The sequence below is a fragment of the Pipistrellus hanaki genome (assembly GCF_964339955.1).
Source record: "Pipistrellus hanaki genome assembly, chromosome: 1".
Classification (NCBI taxonomy): Eukaryota; Metazoa; Chordata; class Mammalia; order Chiroptera; family Vespertilionidae; genus Pipistrellus; species Pipistrellus hanaki.
In genome coordinates this window covers 45706780-45729377 of record NC_140503.1, presented here as the reverse complement: position 1 = coordinate 45729377, position 22598 = coordinate 45706780, and the positions used below count along the sequence as shown (strand labels likewise).

General features: G+C 35.1%; 1 protein-coding gene across 1 annotated transcript in view; it reads right to left on the bottom strand.

The window, feature by feature from the left end:
- VPS13C (vacuolar protein sorting 13 homolog C) overlaps positions 1-22598 on the bottom strand; it is a 176898-nt gene that overhangs the window by 41255 nt on the left and 113045 nt on the right. Inside the window, exons 50-62 of the mRNA XM_084886331.1 lie at positions 21388-21617; positions 19669-19761; positions 15765-16130; positions 15243-15329; positions 12143-12298; positions 11710-11974; positions 10394-10554; positions 9422-9543; positions 8340-8634; positions 5660-6049; positions 4031-4135; positions 1973-2137; positions 77-205 (exon numbers count right to left, since the gene is read on the bottom strand). Of these exons, the coding sequence (XP_084742457.1) occupies positions 77-205; positions 1973-2137; positions 4031-4135; positions 5660-6049; positions 8340-8634; positions 9422-9543; positions 10394-10554; positions 11710-11974; positions 12143-12298; positions 15243-15329; positions 15765-16130; positions 19669-19761; positions 21388-21617 (2564 nt within the window). The remainder of the gene's footprint in view (positions 1-76; positions 206-1972; positions 2138-4030; positions 4136-5659; positions 6050-8339; positions 8635-9421; positions 9544-10393; positions 10555-11709; positions 11975-12142; positions 12299-15242; positions 15330-15764; positions 16131-19668; positions 19762-21387; positions 21618-22598) is intronic.

Below are 22598 nucleotides of genomic sequence, written 5' to 3'. Positions count from 1 at the left end.
AAGACATGTTTTAATAAAATATTTTAAAGCAAATTTATAAATCAGAGATATTTTATTTTAAAACATGAAAACATACCAGATCTTCTAAGCTCAACAGAGTGCCATTATCCTGTCGGTTATAAAAGAATGGTTTGGAGGATCCTTCACAGCCTACTACTCTCACACAAAGTTTGCCTGACAAATTTTCAGGCCAAAATGGAAGACACTGAAAATAGAAAAGTTAATAATAGTCTTAAAACAATTCTGTGGTATAAATAAGACAGTGGTTATTTAAGTTTCACTTCTAAATAGGATCTTGTTTCAATTATTACTAAGTTCCTTAAAATATTCCCTCTATATCTCATATTAAGATGATTGATAAAATAATGACTATTGATAAAATATTCCCTCTATATCTCATATTAAGATGATTGATAAAATATTAAGATGAATATAGATATATTAGTCTTATGTCTTTATGAAATGATTACAACATATAAAACTGAAGAGGTTACTGATTAAGAATGCCCCAAATATCTCAAGTGTTTAAAAACTATCATCTTAATAACACTCTTTGTGCATATCTTACTTAAATTCCTTAATGCACTATGAATTATCTCAGATTATCTTATCCAGAATAAACTAGAAAGATATCTAAAGGCAAAGGTTTTATAGACCTTTCTGGGAGTACAACTAACATTATCTTCCCAGCTGTTTGATTTGAATCAAATCATATACCTTTTGAGCCTCAGTTTTCTTATCTATAAAACTGAGGTCTTAGCTCCTAATACAAAATGTCTGTTAAAGAATATTGAGTAAGTTCTATTTCTGAATAAAAATACTACAGCCACCAAACCCACATCAAAGATAAAAATATAGCTGAAACCAGTTTGGCTCAGTGGATAGAGAATCGGCCTGTGAACTGAAAGATCCCAGGTTTGATTCCGGTTAAGGGCATGCACCTTGGTTGCGGGGACATCCCCAGTAGGGGATGTGCAGGAGGCAGCTGATCGATGTTTCTCTCTCATCGATGTTTCTAACTCTCTATCCCTCTCCCTTCCTCTTGTAAAAAATCAATAAAATATATATATATCTTTTTAAAATAGGATAGTGAGCATGTGTTGCCAAGTCTGCAGGGATCATTTTAAGTGCCTTGGAAAGTCCATGCCTCTTAGTGCTCTCAATCTGTTGGTATTATATATAAAATCCTTCTTCTTAAACTTTTGCTAAGTATTTTTTAAATGATTTTAGAATGTTTTTGAGATGTATAGAAGAATGGCTCTATCCTTTAAGTTAGCTGGTTTGGTTGAAAACTCAGGTAAATTCAAATTCTTGTCTTTGCACCTGTCCCCTCCCCTACTCATACCCTTATTCTCTTCACTTCCTCTAATCTTACTCCCAGACTACAAAATTTAGTTCAAATCTCACTTCCTCTAGGAAACTTTCCCCTTTGATGTATACCACAATGACCACAACTTCCAATAACCTTATTAACCTTAGATAAGTATGAGATTAAATGTCTTTCTCTGTAAAGTATAGGGATTGAATTTTAGGAAATTTTCAAGGAGACTTCCAACTCATCTATTCAGAAATTTATAACTTGGTATATACTATATTTTTTTCCATGTGTTAATTTATGAGTCTTAACCCCTCCAACAAGATTATAAGCTACTTAAATACAGAATACATTATCTTAACTACTGAGATAAAACTTTTTTACATTATCTTTATATCCCATTCTATATATACAGGAAGAACTAGAGAATTAGTGTTAACACCGTAGACTGGGCTAGTGGTAAACTACAGAAACCATTTTCTTTTTTAACCTATGCTTACATTGTGTAAGAAAAGTCTTTCAAAGTTGGCTATCGTATTTTAACACACAAATATGATAGCAAAGTGAGTATGACAAAGAGGTATATGTAACTCTTATTTATATGTCTATATTTATTTGTACATTTTAGGAGCCAGTTATATTAAAGGACTATTTTACCTCTGAAGAAGCAATATAGTTCCACTTATTAGTTGGCATTGAGCCATCAGATGCAATTTCACCAACTTCTAGTTCCAATGATGACTTATTTGCAATGGTACAAAAGGGAGTCAGAGTAACTATCCGTGTAAGATTAAAACTACTCATTTTGATGCTAACACCAACCTGTGGAAAGGAAACAAACAAGCTTATCATTTCTCAATATTTTATACAGCTTCTTTGAAACACACACACACATACACGATTCACAGAGACTTCTTATTACATTTAAAAATATAATTCCTTAACATAACTACTAAAGCCATATCCCATTAATGATTATCTTCTCACTAATAAGAAAAATTTTGGTTTTTAGTTTGGCTACATCAAAAATCAACTCAAGAAATATCAACTGGCAATTTAGCTAATGATTACTTGTAATAACAGATTTAATTTATTTGTATTCTTTACTTTTTAACATTCCAAACATAAGTTGTTTTAAATTAGTGTAGAGGCTCAAGTTTTGCTGCATCTATTACTCTGCTGTTAATAAAGTAAGATGAAAATTTCAAAGTGTAACTAAAACAGGTCAACTAGTATCAGGTTGCTCAAATTTTCAGTCAAATTAAAGATTTAAGAAATGCTTGGCAGGGAGTATAGTGGAAGGAGGATTCTAGCATATGATGACTATTTACCAAGTTGCTTACTTGGATAGATTCAACTCACTGTCTCAAACTTTGACAAATTCTGATTTTGCTATGGTATTAAATTTATAGATATAATACTCTAAATTAAGTGACTTACATTATTTCCTTATGCTATTAATTTATTGATAAGATAAAAATAAACTGGAGTAAATATTCCATACTGATAATTTTTCCTAATATGTGAAAAGCATTCAATATCATTAGAATATTTGATTCTGTTAAGTTGTATTGATGGCAAAGCTTCTTTCTAAAATGTTTACATCTTTTTGAGATGGCATAAAACTACTAAAATTATTCTACAATTTCACATTTGAACTATCTCCACTAAGCACTTACCATTTGAATTTGCCAGAATAGTGGTAACTTCTGGATTCTTGCTTTATTTAATGTGACAATAACAGAGTAAAGACCCTAAACATAAATTTTAATGTTGGTGTTTTCTTTTCTTAAAATAAGTGACCCTCTGTAATAGCAGCAACCAAATGAGAAGCAGCAACAATTTCTAGCTTGATTATATCTGGTTTATCATCTGGCTAAGAATCTATTCAGCTAAAACCCCAAATCTTTCAGATCATAGTTCAAATTTGGTTTTGGTTTTCTCCCTAAAATGCTAGATTCTAAGATTGTGAGTTGTCTTTTTCTTAAGGAAAGAGTCTTGGACTGGTTGTTGATTTCATAGCTAATTTTTACTTCTTTGCTGAATTGTTTTCTTCTGCCCATTTTCTCTGCACAAATTATTTTTAATTCTGGTCTGGAAAAAAAGTTATCCGAAACCGATTTGGCTCAGTGGTAGAGTGTCGGTCTGCGGACTGAAAGGTCCCAGGTTTAATTCTGGTCAAGGGCATGTACCTTGGTTGCGGGCACATCCCCAGTAGGGGGTGTGCAAGAGGCAGCTGGTTGATGTTTCTCTCTCATCGATGTTTCTAACTCTCTATCCCTCTCTCTTCCTCTCTGTAAAAAATCAATAAAATATATTTTAAAAAATAAAATAAAATAATAATAATAAATAAAAATAAAAAGTTAAATGGCACATTAATGAATGGGTAGAATACCCTAAAAATTAAAAAGTTTATTTTACTGAAAAGCTGTTTTTATGAAGTAAAGTTGGGGTGACTTTTGGTAACTCAGTGGAAGCAAAGTTTGCTAGTTTTTCCCTAAGGGGGAATAAAAAGAATGAAAGAGAGAAGAAAACTAAACCTATAAACATTTTGTGAAAACTTTGCTAGTCAGTGGAAAAATAATATGATGGTTCGGAAAATTGATGATAAAATATAAACTCTCAAAAAAATAAAATGTCTGTACTCAACATCCAGCTGTTTTGCTGAAAAACATATGAATAAATCCAAAGGTAAATAAGTAAACAGAATCTTACCAGGTATTCCATATTGTTGGCAGGACACTTCACACATCCATAACTTCCCACTGTGTCCAATGAAAAGCCATTGGACCAGACACTAGTTGAAATTTTTAATTGTACCTAGACCAGAGAATATATACCATCAAAAAAGAAACCTAAAAGACTATAATAATTTTATTGGATGGGAAGTTGCTAGACCACTAGAAATTTAGTATCATGGGACACAGGAAAAGATAACTAAAGCCATACTGTAAATGGGTACCAGAACCACAAAACTCTGGGGGTCAATACAATAAAAGAAATGCTCTGACCTGCTCATTTACCTATGCAACGAGTATATTGAATTTAAAGATCTATACCAATAAGACCTGCTGTTTTAAAAAGAACTAAAATGTAAAATATTTTCCAGTGTCAGACTTATGATATAGAGCTAAGAAATAAAGTTATAGCACAGAGTTTAGCTTTTAACATTATCCAGCAATGTTAAAAAAAAAAAAAAAAAAAAAAAGGCATCATGATAAGCAGAATGGACAACAGGACACAATTCCTCTCTTCAATGAGCTTCCAACTAAACAGAGAGATAGGAATACATATTAATTATGATGCAAGACTCAATGTGCTAAGAGCCATACAAAAGGTACAAAATGAAACCAAGGTAAGAAGGTAAAAAGGTTATTCTGGCCATGGGATGTAGAAAGAGTTTTATAGAAGAGATCTAATTGTATTCCTGGGTTAAGCTCCACCCACCCAACCATATTATACAAAACTTTATACAAAACTGAGGATAACCAAGTCAGACAGATACACAGTTGTTAAAACACCACGTATTAGAATTAACCAGTACTCTAAGACAGTGGGTTCTCAAAGTGTGGTGCCTGGACCAACACCATCAGCATCACCTGGGAATCTACTGGAAATGCAATTATCAGGCCCCACCCAGACATACTGAATCAAATTATGAGGGCATGACCCAGCAATCTATTTTAAAAGCCCTCAAGGGGTGATTCTAATGAAATTTAAGAACTATGGTCTATGAGAACATGGATGAAATATCTTGGTCAGAAAATCTTTCACATATGTCAGATCTGAGCAGAATGTCAAAGGATGAAAAGCAAATAACCAGAAAAGATGAGGCAGACAGGAAAATCATAGAAGAGGCATTCTAGGCAGAGGATGAATATACAAAGACCTAGAGGTAAGTACTTGGGAAGTGTGCGGTGAGCAATACAAAGATATGAGTCTGAAAAAGAAAGAAAGGGCCAGAGCATACAAAAAGGACCAGGAATTAGTTTTTCTCTCAAAAGCCTGGCTTGGTCCTTCATACATAGAAGGGCTCAGGGAACATACACCAAATTCAACTGTTTATCTTTTTAAATGTCATTTAATCACTGATAAACTACATAAAACTAAGCTTTTCTACCAATGCTACTTCAAGAGCAGAAGTAATTCTAGGGGCACTCAGCCTTGGAGACTGCTGTTGCTAGTTCCTAACATCCTACTATGTTTTCCTTAAAAGTCTCTTGAGTCCTAAATTGTATCAACAGCACTTAGCAAACAGGTTAAGCATGATTTTAGGAGAGGCTAATGACTCCCTAGTTTCCAAACAGGAACTTATTCTAACTTGTTAGATCAACAAAAACACACCTTATTTTTACTAAAAATGTTCTTCTTCTTGAAAGAGAATAAAATAATATCCCTAAAATCAGCTGGATGTTTCACATGGATATCTTCTGCACGATACTGGAGAACCCGAGAAGTCTTGTTGATTAGCCAGTAGGGACTAAAGACAGACAGCACCATCCGAATGCCAATCCTCCTGACATGTATTGACAGGTCGACTGTCATCACTTCTGTGGAGTCAGAAGAAAAACACACAAGAAAGAATTCCGGAAGTGTATCACATATACGTAAACGTCCAGTCCAGTTTTTGCCCTGATATTTCACCAGAACTAATTCCATTATTTCTCCACTTATTCTTGAATGTAGAACATCAGCAGCACTGCCTTCTGCTAGCTCATGAGTTTCTGCTGTCCCCTAAAAACAAACAAAGACTGAATTTGCTTAGTGAATTTTTAAACCTCTGCAATAACAACACTGGATTTTATATAAATGCTAAGTATCCTACCAGATACAGATTAATAGACAAGTTATCAATAAAATAACGTATTATATGAATAGTCACTATAATCATTAAGGACTAAAAAGAAAACACTAAATCATAACCAAAGGCAGAAAATGTCTTTTGGCCATAAGTAAAAAAAAAAAAGTCAGATCTTTGAAAGAATCATAGGCTGGACTTAGGAGCCCTGGCTGTGGTCCAAAAACAGCTATGTCATTAAATAAGCCATTTAATTGAGTGACTGAGATTCAGCTTCATCCTCCATTCACACATTATGCCTAATAGTTTCCACATAAATAGACAGAGAAAAGTTGTATCAAAATATTCTGACAAGCTATCTAAATAAGATAGGATTTTTTAAATGAATAATAGCATAATAAGTTAGGCATTTTTACTGAAGGCTTCTCTAGTATAAATACTATTTAGTTCATTTAATTAATTTTAGTCTTCACAAATCAGGTTTGGCTAATTGTCAGATAAAGAAAATAAATAATTTAATTTTCAAACACTTCCCAGACTTGTGTATGTTAAAATGTGTGACACACAAAAATTTAAAAATATTTATAATACTTTATTACTAAAAAATGTTCCCAATTATTTCTTAATACAGAAACAGTAATTATTTTTAAGTTCAATAAAAACTGGGAACAAATAATTATATTAACTTTAAAATTAACTTTAAAATTAAGATAAAATATTTCTCACTGGCATTTTTCTGTCCTTCGGCTAATGGATTTTTATTTAATTATAGTCAATATTATTAAAATAACTATGGATGGTGTTAGATAGGAATTAGACTTATTGGGGTGATCACTTCATAAATGTCTAGTCACTATGTTGTTTACCTAGAATTAATAAAATACTATCTGTCAATTAATATTAAAAATAAAAAAATATATAATAATAGGTAAATTATTATAGTTCTTAAATTATGACAGATGCAGCAGAGTTAGGTGATAGGGAACAAGGAGACAAATTGCCTCTGTTCAAATTTCAGCTCTACAATTTATTAGCTGTAGAATCTTGGGCCTGTCACTCCACCCCATTGTGACTCAGTTTCTTCACCTGAAAAATGGGTCTAATAAGAGTACTTAGCCAAAACCGATTTGGCTCAGTGGATAGAGCGTCGACCTGCGGACTGAAAGGTCCCGGGTTCGATTCCGGTCAAGGGCATGTACCTTAGTTGCGGGCACATCCCCAGTAGGGGGTGTGCAAGAGGCAGCTGATCGATGTTTCTCTCTCATCGATGTTTCTAACTCTCTATCCCTCTCTCTTTCTCTGTGTAAAAAATCAATAAAATATATTTTAAAAAAAAAAAAAAAAAGAGTACCTACTTAAAGAGGTTATTTAAGGACTAAATGTATTAATACATCTACAATACAGAGTATAGTGGCTGGCAGCAAATAATGCTATACTAATTTTTGCTGTGATTACTAGAGGCCCGGTACACAAAAAACATGCATGGGAGAGGGGAGGTTGGGAGCCCCCTCAGCCCAACCTACACCCTCTCAAATCCAGGATCCCTCTCACAATCCTGGACGACTGGCTCTTGCCTGCCTGCCTGGTGACCCCTAACTGCCCTCCCCCCAGCAGCCTCATCACCCCTAATTGCCCCTAAGTGCACCCCCCTTCCAGTCTGGTATCCCGTAACTGCCCCCCACTGCCGGCCAGGTTGTCCCCAACTGCCCCCCCCCCAGCCTGGTCACCCTTTACTGGCCCCCCTACCAGCCTGGTCACCCCCAACTGCCCCCCTCTGCCAACCTGGTTGCCCCTAACAGCCCCCCCACCAACCTAGTCACCCCAACTGCCCCCCTACCAGCCTGCTTGCCCCTAACTGGCCCTCCTGCCAGCCTGGTCACCCAACTGCCCCCCAATTGCCCCTTCTCTGCCAGTCTGGTTGCCCCTAACTGGCCCCCCTGCTGACCTGGTCGCCCACAACTGCCCACCCTGCTGGCCTGGTTGCCCCACGCAGCTGACTTGTTCAGTCCTTTAGTCGTTCCCCACAAACCTCCCTACTGGCCTGGTAGTAGGCAGCCATCTTGTAAGGGCATAAGGGTCAATTTGCATATTACCTCTTTATTATATAGGATTAAGGCATTATAAATATGCTATATAAAACACTAACCTCAACTAAAAATATAATTTAAAAAAACTAGAATTTACTCCATGCAGTAATAAAAATCAAACAAAATGCAAGAAACATACCTCAAGTAAATATTTTAGGGAATATGGGAGAAGATTCCGCAAAGTGAGGCTAGGGTAAAGATGAATAATGTAAGCTGGATCCCAGTCTTCCCCATGTGTACATATATAGCTTAACTCATCTGGCAAGGCAACTGTATTGACTATGAGAGGTAAGAAGTTGACTTCTACTGATGGACACTGCAGCATGCATCTGACTTCACTGCTCCTATGAAGTTCTTCCTTCCAGGAAATGTAAGTGGTGGATTCTCTGTATTGATTCTCTAAGACACCAGCTGGTTGAATAAATAATTGACATCTACAGAAAAAGAAAGCAGGGTAGAGAAAAAAGTTTTTATTGAGAATGTAAGAAAAACAATCTCATTAAATCTTCTTAACTCTACAAGGTAAGCACTATTATCCCTATTTTCACAACTGAGAAAATCAAAGCAAAGAAAGATTACAGAAACTTGCACAGTCACAATGCTAACAGACGGAGGAATGTTCTGGGGGGAAAAACCTTTCTGTAAACAATAATTTTTTTAATCCTCACCCAAGTATACTTTTCTGATGGATTTCTAGAGAGAGTGGAAGGGAGAGAAAATGGGGAGAGTCAGATAGAGACAGAGAGAGAGACAGAGACAAACACAGAGAGATGTGAGAGAGACTCATCGACTGATTGCCTCCCACATGCAACCCAGGTTGAGGGCAGGGCGTAAACCTCCAACCCAGGTATGTGCCCTTAACTAGGAATCAAACAGGTGAAGGTCTCCTGGCTGACACTCTAACCACCGAACCAAACTGGCCAGAGTAGTAATGATAATTTTTTTAAAGTTATTTCAAATACAAAGACAATCTAATAAAAACAGGCCCAAGAAGATTCTAAAACATAAAATATACAGTAAGTTTTCATCTGATAAATTCAACGATACCATAAATGTGTATCTTTGTAACCCCACATCTGTCTAAAAGCTACTTTTATAGATCTTTAGATAATAAAACTATAAGGTCATCTTTTCTAAAATATGAGTCCCCAATTCATAGAATTCAGAAAATATATACATTATGAACTTTTAAAAGCTTAATGTATTCAAGGAAGTGCCTACCTATATGAATCCAAAGGAACATGGAACTCCTCTTCAGGTCTTGCTATTCCAATGCGCTCCAATAACTTAACGTTTTTAACAGATTTATAGATGATGAATGCAATAGAGAAATGATTTTTAATCTGTTGGATAAAAAAGACTCTTTTTTAAAAAGATGCAGAAGTTAAAAAAAATGTGAACTGCACACAATTACTTTTACATATAAAAAGTTTCAAGGCCAATATTGGAAGACATTTTTATTCATCACTGAAAAATTTTATAATACTTAAAGTGCTATATACATGAAAGGATGTTTAAGTGGCAGTTAAAAATTATTAGGATATTCCATACTCTCTGGTACATGCTAATTTTTATTTTTTTAAATATATTTTTTATTGATTTCAGAGAGGAAGAGAGAGGGAGAAAAAGAGACAGAAACATCAATGATGATAATCATTGATCAAACACTTCCTGCATGCTCCCTACTGGGAATTGACAAACAAATTATATAAAATTGCTCAGTTCTGAATCTTTAAGGAATAGACAAAAAGCTTCATTAAAATTAAGCCCGGGAGGGGGGAAAAAATGGGCTTTAAATTAGCAAAACTATCTTAATCAGACACTTAAAGAATATTACAAAAGTAAATTGTATAGTAAATAGTAGCTAGTTCAATCTGTTATTTATTTCTAAACTAGAGGCCCAGTACATGAAATTAGTGCACAGGAAGAGTCCCTAAGGGCTGGCCAGAGATCAGGGCTGATCGGGACCTTCCTTCCTTTGTTCTGCACTGCCACCTGGTGGTCAGCATATGTCATAGTGAGCAATGGAACTCTCATATGAACTCCCAAAGGGACACTTAGCATATTAGCCTTTTATAAATAAAGATAATCAATAATAACTTAATGAAGTTTTACTATTGATATATTCCTATATTCACCCAAATTATTTAATATTAATCGATATACTTAAGGGGACACAGTTCAGTTTAATACCTGAAGAGGAGAGCGAAGGGTGATCACTTTATTCCCTTCAGTTGCATCAATTTGTACCAAGACTGAATCAGAATGACTGGCATTGGGATTCCGTACATTGTACAACTGCCGACCAGGTCTGGCAACAGGGATTTTTGCAACTTCTGTATATCCATGAGGTACTAAGACAGAGCAAAAGTGAGAAGCATCCAAATATTAACTTAATTTTATTTCTCAGGGTCTAAAAGTAACGATAAGTATTCTCCTTCAATACTAGAAATAACTACTCAATATGCTTATCTAAGACATAGGAACTAACAAAGAAAGAAAATGAACTATTATTATAAATATTTAGGACGCAAAATAATTTCTTTTGAGGTTATAAATATATTAAAATAAAGTTAACACTGTGGTGTTTAGAAATTCATTGCCTCATGTGTGGCATGCAACATTTTGGAAGGAAAACAAAGAAGACATGAATTGAAGCAAATGATGGAAAGTAATGTTTTATTTAACACTGATCAACTCACAATAAAATTATAAAGAAAATACATGTTTGAATACTTTTAATTGCTGGGCAGTAAAATGTTTTCTTTAAAAAATAAAAAATAAAGTAACAAAATCTAAATTGTTCCATATCCCCTCAACCACAGAGGAACTTTTGTTTGTGGTGGTAATAATTACTGTCAATATTTTAGGACTTCTGAATATAGTTATTTTTCTCTCCTCATTGAATTCCCATCCTTATTGAAACATATCACATACTGCATTGTTGAAAAACATAGAATTAATCTAGTTTCTAAGGTAATTCTTAAATTAATTTTCTCATGTTTAAAGGAAGAAAAAAGAGAAATGAGTTTATCAAATATTTGTTTCAAGCCTTTAGAAATGTCATCTCCAAAGGCATCTTCAATAAAATATTTTTTTCCTTATTCTGTCAAAAATAACCCCACACCAATAATCCCAAAGATGTCCTTAATATATGATCTCACTTATATGTGGAATCTAATGAACAAAACAAACAGATGAACAAAATAAAACCAGAGGCATGGAGAGATGGAACAGACTGACAGCTTTTAGAAGGGAGAGGGTGGGGACAGGAGGGGTGGGGGGACTGGAGGAAATAAGGTGAAGGGGTTACCCAAAGAACACATATGCACAAACCCTGGGCACAGACAGCAGTGTGGTGATGGCCTGAAGGAAGAGGGGGTGGGGGTTGGGTGGAAGTGGGCAAAGCTGGGAGGGGGGAGGGAAGCCAGGGAATGGGAATATCTGTAAGTGTCAACAATAAAAAATAAAGTTATAAAATATAAATAAAACTAATAAATATAGCATACCAAAGGTCAGGGTGAAGAAGGAGCTTTCTTGACGGCTCAATATAGAAAGTTTCCCTTGACTTGAAGGTTCCCTGCTGGCATATTCCAATTCCAAATTCTGACCAGCATCAACATCATAAATATCATTTTTCTCAGAGGAGCCCATTACTCTGAGATTATGATTGGGCTGCACCTTAGTGGGAACACCTAAAGCATTTTTTACTGTAAAAGGGGGCTTGTCTTTTAAAGAGTAGTCAAAAGTGGAAGCGGTGCCTTCTGAAAAACCCTGAAATGGAACACAACATCACAAAAATTTTTCAAGATGAAATTTTTTAAAAAAATTATACTATGACTACACATTTTAGAAACTACTTTTGATTACAAACAAAAATAATCTATACATGTTTCAATTTAAAATTCCATTTGAAATATTCCAAGAAAGAACCAAACATACTTTTGCTAAATTATTGAAAACATTAAGACAACTTTTGGATATTGTAATATTCATTGTATCTCCTGAAGAAATATGAACTGCTGTTTGTGGCTCAGGAAGATAAATAAAATCATCTCCGGGCATCAAACTTTTATCCTGTACTGGATTCTTCTTTACCTGTGAGGTAAATAACATAACAAGCTTAAGTTACTAGTCGATTAATAATAAAATTAAAATCTCAATAGAGTTAAATTCTCCTAAAGTTATCACTTTATATTAAGGCTTCCCAAGTTTCATTTTTAAAAATATTCAGTGCTTCACTTTTATTTAGCACAGATCAGCATTCTTTCTTTTAGTGTGTATTCAAGGGCACGGAGAAGTGTTTGGAACTATGCCATGAAAGCACTCAAAGCCAGCTACAATACTTGTCTCGTGTGCACTCCCCAGAGCAAGCTATAACCCAGTGTTGCCTGACTAACTGGTTGTTGATGAGCAATCTAAGATGACCCTTAAGTTTAAAGTGATCTTTGCTGGAGGTAATATCTGGAATTCCTTCTTTTTTTTTTTTTTTACCAGTAACACCTATAAATAAGTAATGTGATAAGCTTTCAACCAGCCATCAGACTTTATCATAGCTTTCATTCTAATAACATTTCAAAAGCTTTGTAAAAAATTGTTAGCCTGTGTATTCCAGTGAGAAGTAGGTAATAAATATTACTTCTATTTATTGGGAAGAAACTAGGACATAGGTTAAGTGGCTTCTTGTCTTTAAAGTAAGAATCTGTTGCAAAAGGTAAGACTTCCTTATTTTTTACAGCCAAGTAGTAAACTGAAAAATTTATGTAAATGTACATTATGTAAATGTACCATGGCTTTTTTATTCCCTCATCTACTGATGGGCACTTGGGCTGTTTCCAGATCTTGGCAAATAAACTTTGGCAACAGCATGGATGGACCTGGGGAATATTATTCTAAGTGAAATAAACCACAGAGAATGACAAACACCATATGATCTCACTTATATCTGAAATATAATGAACAAAATAATTTAACAAACAAAACAGAAACAGAAGCATAGATATGTAGAACAGACTGACAGCTGTAACAGGGGAGGAGTGTTGGGAGGACAGGTGAATAAAAAGGTGAAGGGATTAAGCAAAAAAAAAAAAACTACACTAGACAGATAGACAGACATCACACATAGATATAGACAACAGTATGGTGATAGCCAGAGGTAAAGAGAAATCGGGGAGGTTTAATAAGGTAGAGGGGAGATAAATGGAGACAGAAGGAGTCTTTACTTTGGGCTATGAGCACACAAAGCAGTGTGCAGGTGATGTTTTACTACATCATAAACTTGAAACCTGTATAGTTTTGTTAAACAATGTCACTTCAATAAACTCAATAAAAATAAAAAAAAACATAATCATGAACACAGACTATAGTGTGGTAATTGCTGGGGGAGGAGGTGATGGGAAGGTGGAGGAGGGCATGGGGGGGATAAATGGTGATAGAGACTTGACTTGGGATGGTGAACACATAATACAGTGTACAAATGATGTGTTGTGGAATTGTCACCTGAAACCTGCATAATTTTGATAACCAATGTCATCCCAATGAATTTAGTAAAAAGGAAAAAAATCCTATATAATAAAAGGCTAATATGCAAATTGAATGGCAGAACAACCAGTCACTATGATACACACTGACCACCAGAGGGCAGAGCCACCCAGCCAGAGGCCAGGCTCACAGCTGGGGAGCTCAGTCGCAGTGGTGGTGGGAGTCTCTCCTGGACTATAAGAGGGAGGGAGCAGGCCAGGCTGAGGGATAACTGCCTCCCCTACCCCTGAGTGCACAAATTTCATGCACTGAGCCTCTAGTAAATAAATAATTAAAAATATAAATAAATAAATAATGAAATAAGAATTGGTTGAGTCCATTTCAGTGCCTCAGACTTCAGTCAGACTGCCAGAAAGGTGTGTTGTGAAATTTGTTAAGGGTATATTGTTCATGCTCCTTTTAATCTAGAAAAATGCACTTTTGAAATCTAGGCTTTTGAAGTGTTCTCAAGAAGCACCATAACACAAAAGAATTGTGAACTAGTATAGAAGTTCTCAAATCATTGAAGATCCCAAAGAACTTCATGTTATGCAGATTATATCTATCAATATGTACTCTATTAGAAACTAAAGCTATGGCTGTCTTTTGGCTAAGATCAAGTGTAGAAACTAAAACTAAGAAAACTGTAACTATTCATTTAAAAATTACAATTACAGCCAAAACCGGTTTGGCTCAGAGAATAGAGCGTCAGCCTGCGGACTGAAAGGTCCCGTGTTTGATTCTGGTCAAGGGCATGTATCTTGGTTGCAGGCACATCCCCAGTAGTGGGTGTGTAGGAGGCAGCTGATTGATGTCTCTCATCGATGTTTCTAGCTCTCTATCCCTCTACCTTCCTCTCTGTAAAAAAAAATCAATAAAATATATATTTTTTAAATTACAATTACAAGTTAACATAAATAACATTTTAATAGAAAATAACTAACTATACTAGAGGCCCAATGCACAAAATTCATGCAAGAGGCTCGGCCCTTAACAACTCTGACTGCCTCAGGGCCCTGCCCCCCACACACTGGTAGTTTTGGAAGGTTGTTCTGCTGTCCAGTCTAATTAGCATATTAGCTCTTTATTACATAGGATAGACGAAGGCCTGGAGGGTGGCAGATGCTGGGTAGAGGGGGCAAAGGGAGGAAATGAGGACATCTGTAATACTCTCAACAATTAAAAGAAGTTTTAAATTTTAAAAAAGCTATATAGTGAAAAGGACACTGACATTGCTTTAGCACCTGTTCTAAGAAAAGACAGGTGGTTTCTCACTTCTGCCTCTGCTTTCATTCTGTTGCAATACTGCTTTGTCTCTGAAAAACTCCATAGTACACTCATGAAGAATGAGAAAGACAATGGTGTGTATCGTCTGAATACTTCTATGAAGAGTTTTGGCCCCTTTGGACTTCAAAATAGGGCTCAAGGATCTTAGACCACATCTTGAGAATTATTACATTAAAATATATACAGAAATATACACAGTGTTATTCTATACAAAGATATTTTATAGTTTCCTTACATCAAGCCTTAAATTCCATTGTCTCTTTCCCTCCACTCTCTCAATCAGTGGTTCCCAAACAGCATGGGTTTCATTGTAATAGTGAACCTAAAAAGGCACAGAATTAAAATTAGTTTTTCAACTTTAACTTTGTATTTCTATAATCAGTAGGAAAAAATATTAAGTAATTAATATTTGATGTCAAAAGCCATTTTAACAAAGACACAAAGAATATATACAAAGAGGGTGCATTTTTCTTTACTCTATTTCCTTTACTCTAAATCTTTAAAAAAGCAGAAAAATTTTTAAACAAATTATTTAGCAAAAGAATCCTTAAAAAATATTAACCAAGTAAATAATACTACATATCAACAGATTAAACATTAGAATTCATATATATATATATATATATATATATATATATATATATATATATATATATTTGTTATGGCCATACACAAACCAAAAATGCTCACATCTTAGTTTTGTAATGGTACTTTTGAAAAGTTGGCTGTGAAAAGATTCTAAATGATGTGATCATACCTCTAGTGTCATGTCAGCTGAAGCAGCCATGAGGGAAGTCCAATTTTTTATATTTCCAGAAAATTTTGACTCCGCCAATAATAAAGGTACAGTTTGATGACCAAGTCCACATTCTAAGGTAACTTGAACTGACTCTACAGCAACAGCACAATTTTCCTCTATTAATGGCTGTTTAACATCTTTGAAATTTTCTGTTATTTCTGTTGCCATATCAACACCAAGAAACCAAGAGTTATAATCACTAATAGATTTGACACCCCAAAGATTTCCTGTTTCCTTCGATGTATCGTTGATTTCATCTTCTTTTGTCTTTGGAGACAAAGCAGCCATGATTGTCATCACAGTATTAAGAATTATGGGTGAAATCTTTAAAAAAGAAAGCAGAAAAATGTTTAGAATAAACTTTCCCAGATGAGAAGAATTAATACAAAATACAGAAGTTTAAAAGTAAACTAAAAATTTAAATATACTAAAGTCTTAACTAAAGAAAACAAGAGAGAACACACAAAATCATGTGTCATGTTAATTAACCTCATGACAATAAATTCTGCTCAGATTACTCTGGAATTAAATAACTAATATTATATATCAAACTAGAGGCCCAGTGCACAAAATTCGTGCACTTGGGGGGGGGGCGGGTCGAGGGGAACTGACCCTCAGCCCAGCCTACACCTTCTCCAATCTGGGACTCCTCAGGGGATGTTTGACTGCCAGAGCCTCAACCAGCAGTTGGACATCCCTCTCACAATCTGGGACTGCTGGCTCCCAACTGTTTGCCTGCCTGCCAACCTGATCACCCACTAACCACTCTCCTGCCAGCCTGATCAACTCCAAGTTGATTCCCTTCCACGGCATTTGGGGGTAATTCGGATTACCCCCAAATGCCCTTCCCTGCAGGCCTGTCACACCCAACTGCCCTCCCCTGCTGGCCTAGTTGCCCCTAACTGCCCTCCCCTGCTGGCCATCTTTTGGTGGCCATCTTTGGCCACATGGGGGTGGCCATCTTTGACCACATGGGGGCAACCATCTTGTGCGAGGGTGTGAGGGTCAATTTGCATATTACCTCTTTATTATATAAGATTGTCAAAACCTAGTTACACTGATCAATTCAGAGTAAAATAGTGATATATAAGGAGGAAAAGGCAAAAGTGTCATTGAAGTTTTCATTTCAATGAGAGGCATTAACTAAACCAACATGTGTGATCCTCATCAAGATTTATACATGGTGCCAGGCAACCTATGAACCAAAAGGTCACAATTCGATTTCCGGTCAGGGCACATGCCTAGGGTTACAGGCTTGAGGCAGCTGATCAATGATTCTCTCTCATCATTGATGTTTCTATCTCTCTCTCTTCCTCTCTGAAATTAATAAAAATATGTATTTTTAAAAGATTTATACATGGTTTTTATTTGTCTTATAGAAACAGGAAGCCATAGAATCACTATAATACCCTTTCACTTTCCCCAAGATTTGCAAATTTTACCTCTTACTCTTTGAATAGTGCCTTCGCCCACCTGTTCATTCCTATCACAAAGCCCTAGTTCTACACTAATGATGTCTTTTAAATCCAGTCAGCACCCTCTCAGCCTACCCTCCACACTTCCACCAGCATGATTTTTCTAAAACCCAAATCTGGACATGTCATTCCTATGCTTAAAATCTTCAACAGTTTCCCATAACTTTCAGAATAAAATTCAAATTCTCTTTAGTTTAGAACACAAAGTTCATTGTGACCCGCTCTCTAATCTAGCGATTTTCAACTGGTGTGCAATATGAATTTTTAAAACATGCAATACCTATTTAGTTAGGGGTACTGACCTCTTTTTCCTTAAATTGTCAAATAGAAAATGACAACAGCCATCCAGTATGTATAAACCAAAGTTATACCTATGTTTTGTCAGATTGGCAAAAAATATTTTTTTTTTTATGTTCTGCAGAAGTTTAGTAATTAGTTTGTGTGCCATGAGATGAAAATGGCTGAAAAGCACTAATCTAATCAATTGACTGGTTTCCCAAAGTTTGCCCCTTACTGGGTTAAATAAGTTAAACGGATTCTTTTATTGTTCATTCTCACAATGCTTACTTATGCACTGCTCACTGCTCCCAACTTACCTGTCACTGTATTCTTTTTTTTTTTTATTATTATTACCTATTCATGTCACCTATAATTAGTGCTCTCAATCCTACAATTCCATCACACCATTCTCTCCAGCCATATGGGCACATCTCCTGGTCCTTAAAGGTTTTTTCACACCTCTGACTTTGTGAATATTGTCAGTTCTGTATAACCGCTCCTATCTCTCTCTATCTAAACTCCCTCAGATTTTCAAAGCTCAGTTCAAGTAGCCCCATGAAGAAACAGCTTTCCAGATGTCCTGGCCTGAGTCAGAGGACCCCTGACTGCTCTTGGACAGCACCTAGTGCATGCCTCTACTCCACCACTGAAAGCTGGAGTCACTGATGTATTGCTTTCTCGCTTATGTCATTAAGTTTTTTTAAGGCAAGGACCAAATACAGAAGATTTTTTGCACACAGTAAGAGTTCAAAAAATGTTTGTTGACTAAATAAATTGATATACAAAGAAATGGAAAGATAATTCCCCTTGGTGCCTTAGAAAAGTGAATGCAAATTCAGTTTCCTCCTCATTTACTACTTTAAACATTTAAAAAAGTAAATCTGTTAACAAAATACAATCTAAACTATCCATTATTTTAAAATATTAAAAGAAAACTGCATTGTTATTTATATGGTAATTCAAATGACTTTTGTTTGAGCCCTGGCTTAATTGCTATTGCTTATTTACCTATATAGTCAAGTTTTAGCAAAATTGGGATTAGCCACCTCAATTTTGTGTCCTTTGGACAGAGAGAGAAATAGATGTAGGACATTATTCTATATCTTCCATTTATAACTGGTCATAAAGTCATACTTAAAGAATATGAATGTCAATGGAGAAGAGATTGCTTTTCCACTGCTCTAAATGTAAGAGATTAAAAAAAAACAAAAATCTAAAAATGTATTTCTAGCATACATCTGTCATTATAAACATTTCATAAGCCAAATAAGTTAATCACATAATTATTGCATTCAATCAAATTATACAAAAAAGCCTAAAAAATAACCACTACAAATAAATAAAAACCTCATTTTTCTATTATTTCTTCCCTTCTCTTACTATCCCATCTCTCCTCTCTTTCCAAACCCAATCTCCCCAACACACACATAAAATATAATTGATAAAAATATCCTTATCATTTGTAGATATTTGAAAGTACTTTTTCAAAGAAAATAGGAACAGCCGAAACCGGTTTGGCTCAATGGATAGAGCGTCGGCTTGGGGACTGAAAGGTCCCGGGTTCGATTCTGGTCAAGGACATGTACCTTGGTTGCCGGCATATCCCCAGTAGGGGGTGTGCAAGAGGCAGCTGATGGATGACTCTCTCTCATCGATGTTTCTAACTCTCTATCTCTCTCCCTTCCTCTCTGTATAAAATCAATAAAATATATTAAAAAAAAGAAAATAGAAACAAATAATTGCATTAAAGAAAAATATATTTTATTTTTTTCAATTCTCACCTAAGGATATGTTTAAAGAGAGGAAGGGAGCAAATGAGAGAGAAACATTGATCAGGTGACTCCTGTACATACCCTGACCAGGGATCGAACCCAAAATCTAGGTATGTGTCCTGAACAGGAATCAAACCTATAACCTTTTGGTGTATGCATGGGATGAGGCTCCAATCAACTGAGCAACCCAGCTAAGGCGAAAAAATGTATTTTAATGTTAGAGATGTTTATTAATTGCCAAATATGTGACTAGCATAATGGTCTAGTTATGAGACATCAAAAGATATTGTTAGAAAAAGAATTAATTTTCACCAAAATAACATAATAGGCACTAACCTTAATTATAAATTGTCCAACTACAATATTTATATTTTGTTTTCCCGAAACCCATGCACATTTTTCCATAAATAAAGAACAGGGCTGTAAGACCTAGAGACAAATAAATGAAAATCACATTTTCTTAGTAATAGAACTGTTATATATATAACACACAAGAAGATCTTACTTGACATTTTTAATTGTAGTCTACAACTAAAAGCAAAAAGGCAAATTAGCTGAGAAGCTCTTGTGAGAGCTCTTCTAAAGTAATCCAAGTCTATGAACATTGTTAAAGAACTTACAATAAAGAATTTAATTTAAAAATTTAAATTAAAAAAAGTTGTGATTAATTTCTCTATGCCAAATTCTTAACTAATGATATTCATTTACTATTAAAATTGCAATGTTTACTTTTCTTAAATATCTTTTAAATGATGCCCACTGTAAAACCTACTTTTAAAGTATCTATTAAAATGAGCTAAGGATGATGATAAGATCTGACATTTGCAAAGAGGTACATGAGGAAATGAAATTATGTCATTTTAATTTATATGACTGATTTCTGTTAATACCTTTTTAAAAAAGATGATGGTAAATAAACAGTTTCCAGATTGCTTAATAAAAGGTCAGTCTTGAATATAATAAGGTCCTTATTAGAATAAATTTCTAATCTCGATTTATTAAAACCATAAAGCCCATATTCTCATATATCATTAACAAAATAAATAAAATAACCTTGTCCCTGAATTGAATGGGGGAACTGGTACTACATAAACTTTCATTTTAAAAACATGATGATGAGCATTTAATGGAGCTTTCTGTGACATATCAAAAGGAGGTGATTGCACTAAAGAATGTTTCATGATGAAGTATAGACTAAGCCTAGCACTGCATTTCTTTATGAAAGTCATTCAGCCTACAGATATTTTTAGTTTAAAACACTACGAATAAGTCACATAACATAAAATTATCAATTTGCGTTTTAAAAAATCAGTTTGCTAACTTTATTAAATAATATTTTTTAACAACAATGTGAAAATATAATTGAATATAACTTTTAATGCAGCAAAACACATCTTTTGGTCATATAAATCCAACTGAATTTTTTTGTTATAAACTTCAAGGTTTTAATACTCATTCATTCATTCATTGGATATACTTTGGTGAAAAAAGAAACAGCTGAAAAGGCACACTGATTTGTACTAAAATTCAAGTACAGTTCAAAAGATGGCATAATGAAAAGAAAATCAGACTGAAGGTAGTACCAGTTCTGTCACTAGCAGCCATGGCTAAATCATTTAACATCTTTGAGATTTAACGTTCTAGTCTGTTAAACTTCAAGTTTGTCAGTAAATAATCTCTAAAGTCCTACAGAATTCTCACATTCTAGAATTCTATAAAATTAACCATTTCTCTGCCATTCTTCAATCTAAGCTTATAATATACTAGAGGCCTGGTGCATGAAATCTGTGCACAGGTATGGTTCCCTAGGCCTGGCTGGCAATCAGGGCCAATTGGGGCCTTCGAGCTGCCAGCCAGGGCCTCCCTTCTCCAGCTGCCAGCTGCCAATTGGGGCCTCCCTTTCCTGGCTGCCTATTCCTGGCTAGGGCCTTCCTTCATTCCATGCCACCCTCAGATGAACAGCGCACATCATGGCCAGTGATAGGTCTCCTGGTCGAACTTCTACAGGGACAATTTGCACATAAGGCTTTTATATAGAGAGATGGTAATCCTTACTGTGGTAATGTTTTTTCCTCTCTTTTCTCTGAGAAACGGGCAAGCGAGCACTTTAAGATCTCTCACAGAAGCCTCCATCATCTGTTCGAGTTTGGATGTTGATAGAGAGAGGTCACACTGGAATGAGGCTGTCAGAGCAGGAGCATCTGCCTTTGTCAAGTTGGCAACAAATACCACTTCTGGATCTGTGACCCTGGCCTTTACAGTCATATTTGGTCTCGCAGAGTCATCTGAAGAAACAATAATAGGAACCAGAAAAATTATAGTAAAGTCAATCTTGTTGCTTGAGAACATGCTATCTAGTTATGCTAAGTTGTTTCTAATATCCTGCTTTAATGGATATGGTAAAGTTAACAACAATATTAATAAATGACTGAAACATACTAATAATGAATGATAATTAGCAAATGCTAATTGAGCTGGATAATGGAAACTGATCCCTGTCATCAGAAGACTATTCCCATTTTGACCGAACAAGGATATCCTTGTTTTGAAGTTATTTATGTCAGACTTAAAGTGTGTACATGTATAACACATAAGTGTGTATTATCAGCTTATGTTTCTGGGGCAAGGAGGGGAAACAGGAGAAGGAAATGCCACAAAGAGGATAAGAGATAATAATAAAATAGACCATTATATCTACTTAATTGATTTTTTGCCATAAAGTACACACTGTCATACAATCTATAGAATAAATGTATTAAATGTACACAAAGATATTAGATATGATTACTATTTACTAAAGATAAATGAAAAAAGAAAATTCTGACTTTGCCAGTAAGTGGTAATTTTCCAATATTACTGGTTATACATTAGAGAGAGAAATACCTGACCTCAGACAATTATAACTTACCATAGAAATTACTGATGTATTGTTAATGCTGGAATAAAGAATTAATACAGCAGGAAGTGATTTCAGTGTACACAGACTAAACATTTGAAAGCATTCCACTAAGTTGAAGGAGTCTAAGGTGATGTCCAGGGGCATCATGCTGTCTTCCAATACCCTACCTTCTGCTTTCATACGTACAATTTGCTCTTCAATATGCTATAATTCTCCCAAATATTTTCTTTGAATAAAAAGTTCCCTTCTATAAGGAGGGGAACCACAGACACAGATTAACTCACTCACTCTATTTCTGAATGAGTAAAGAAATGTAATGCAGAGTTGGGAGCAATAGTTTCCTGGCTCCTAATAATAGATAGATAGA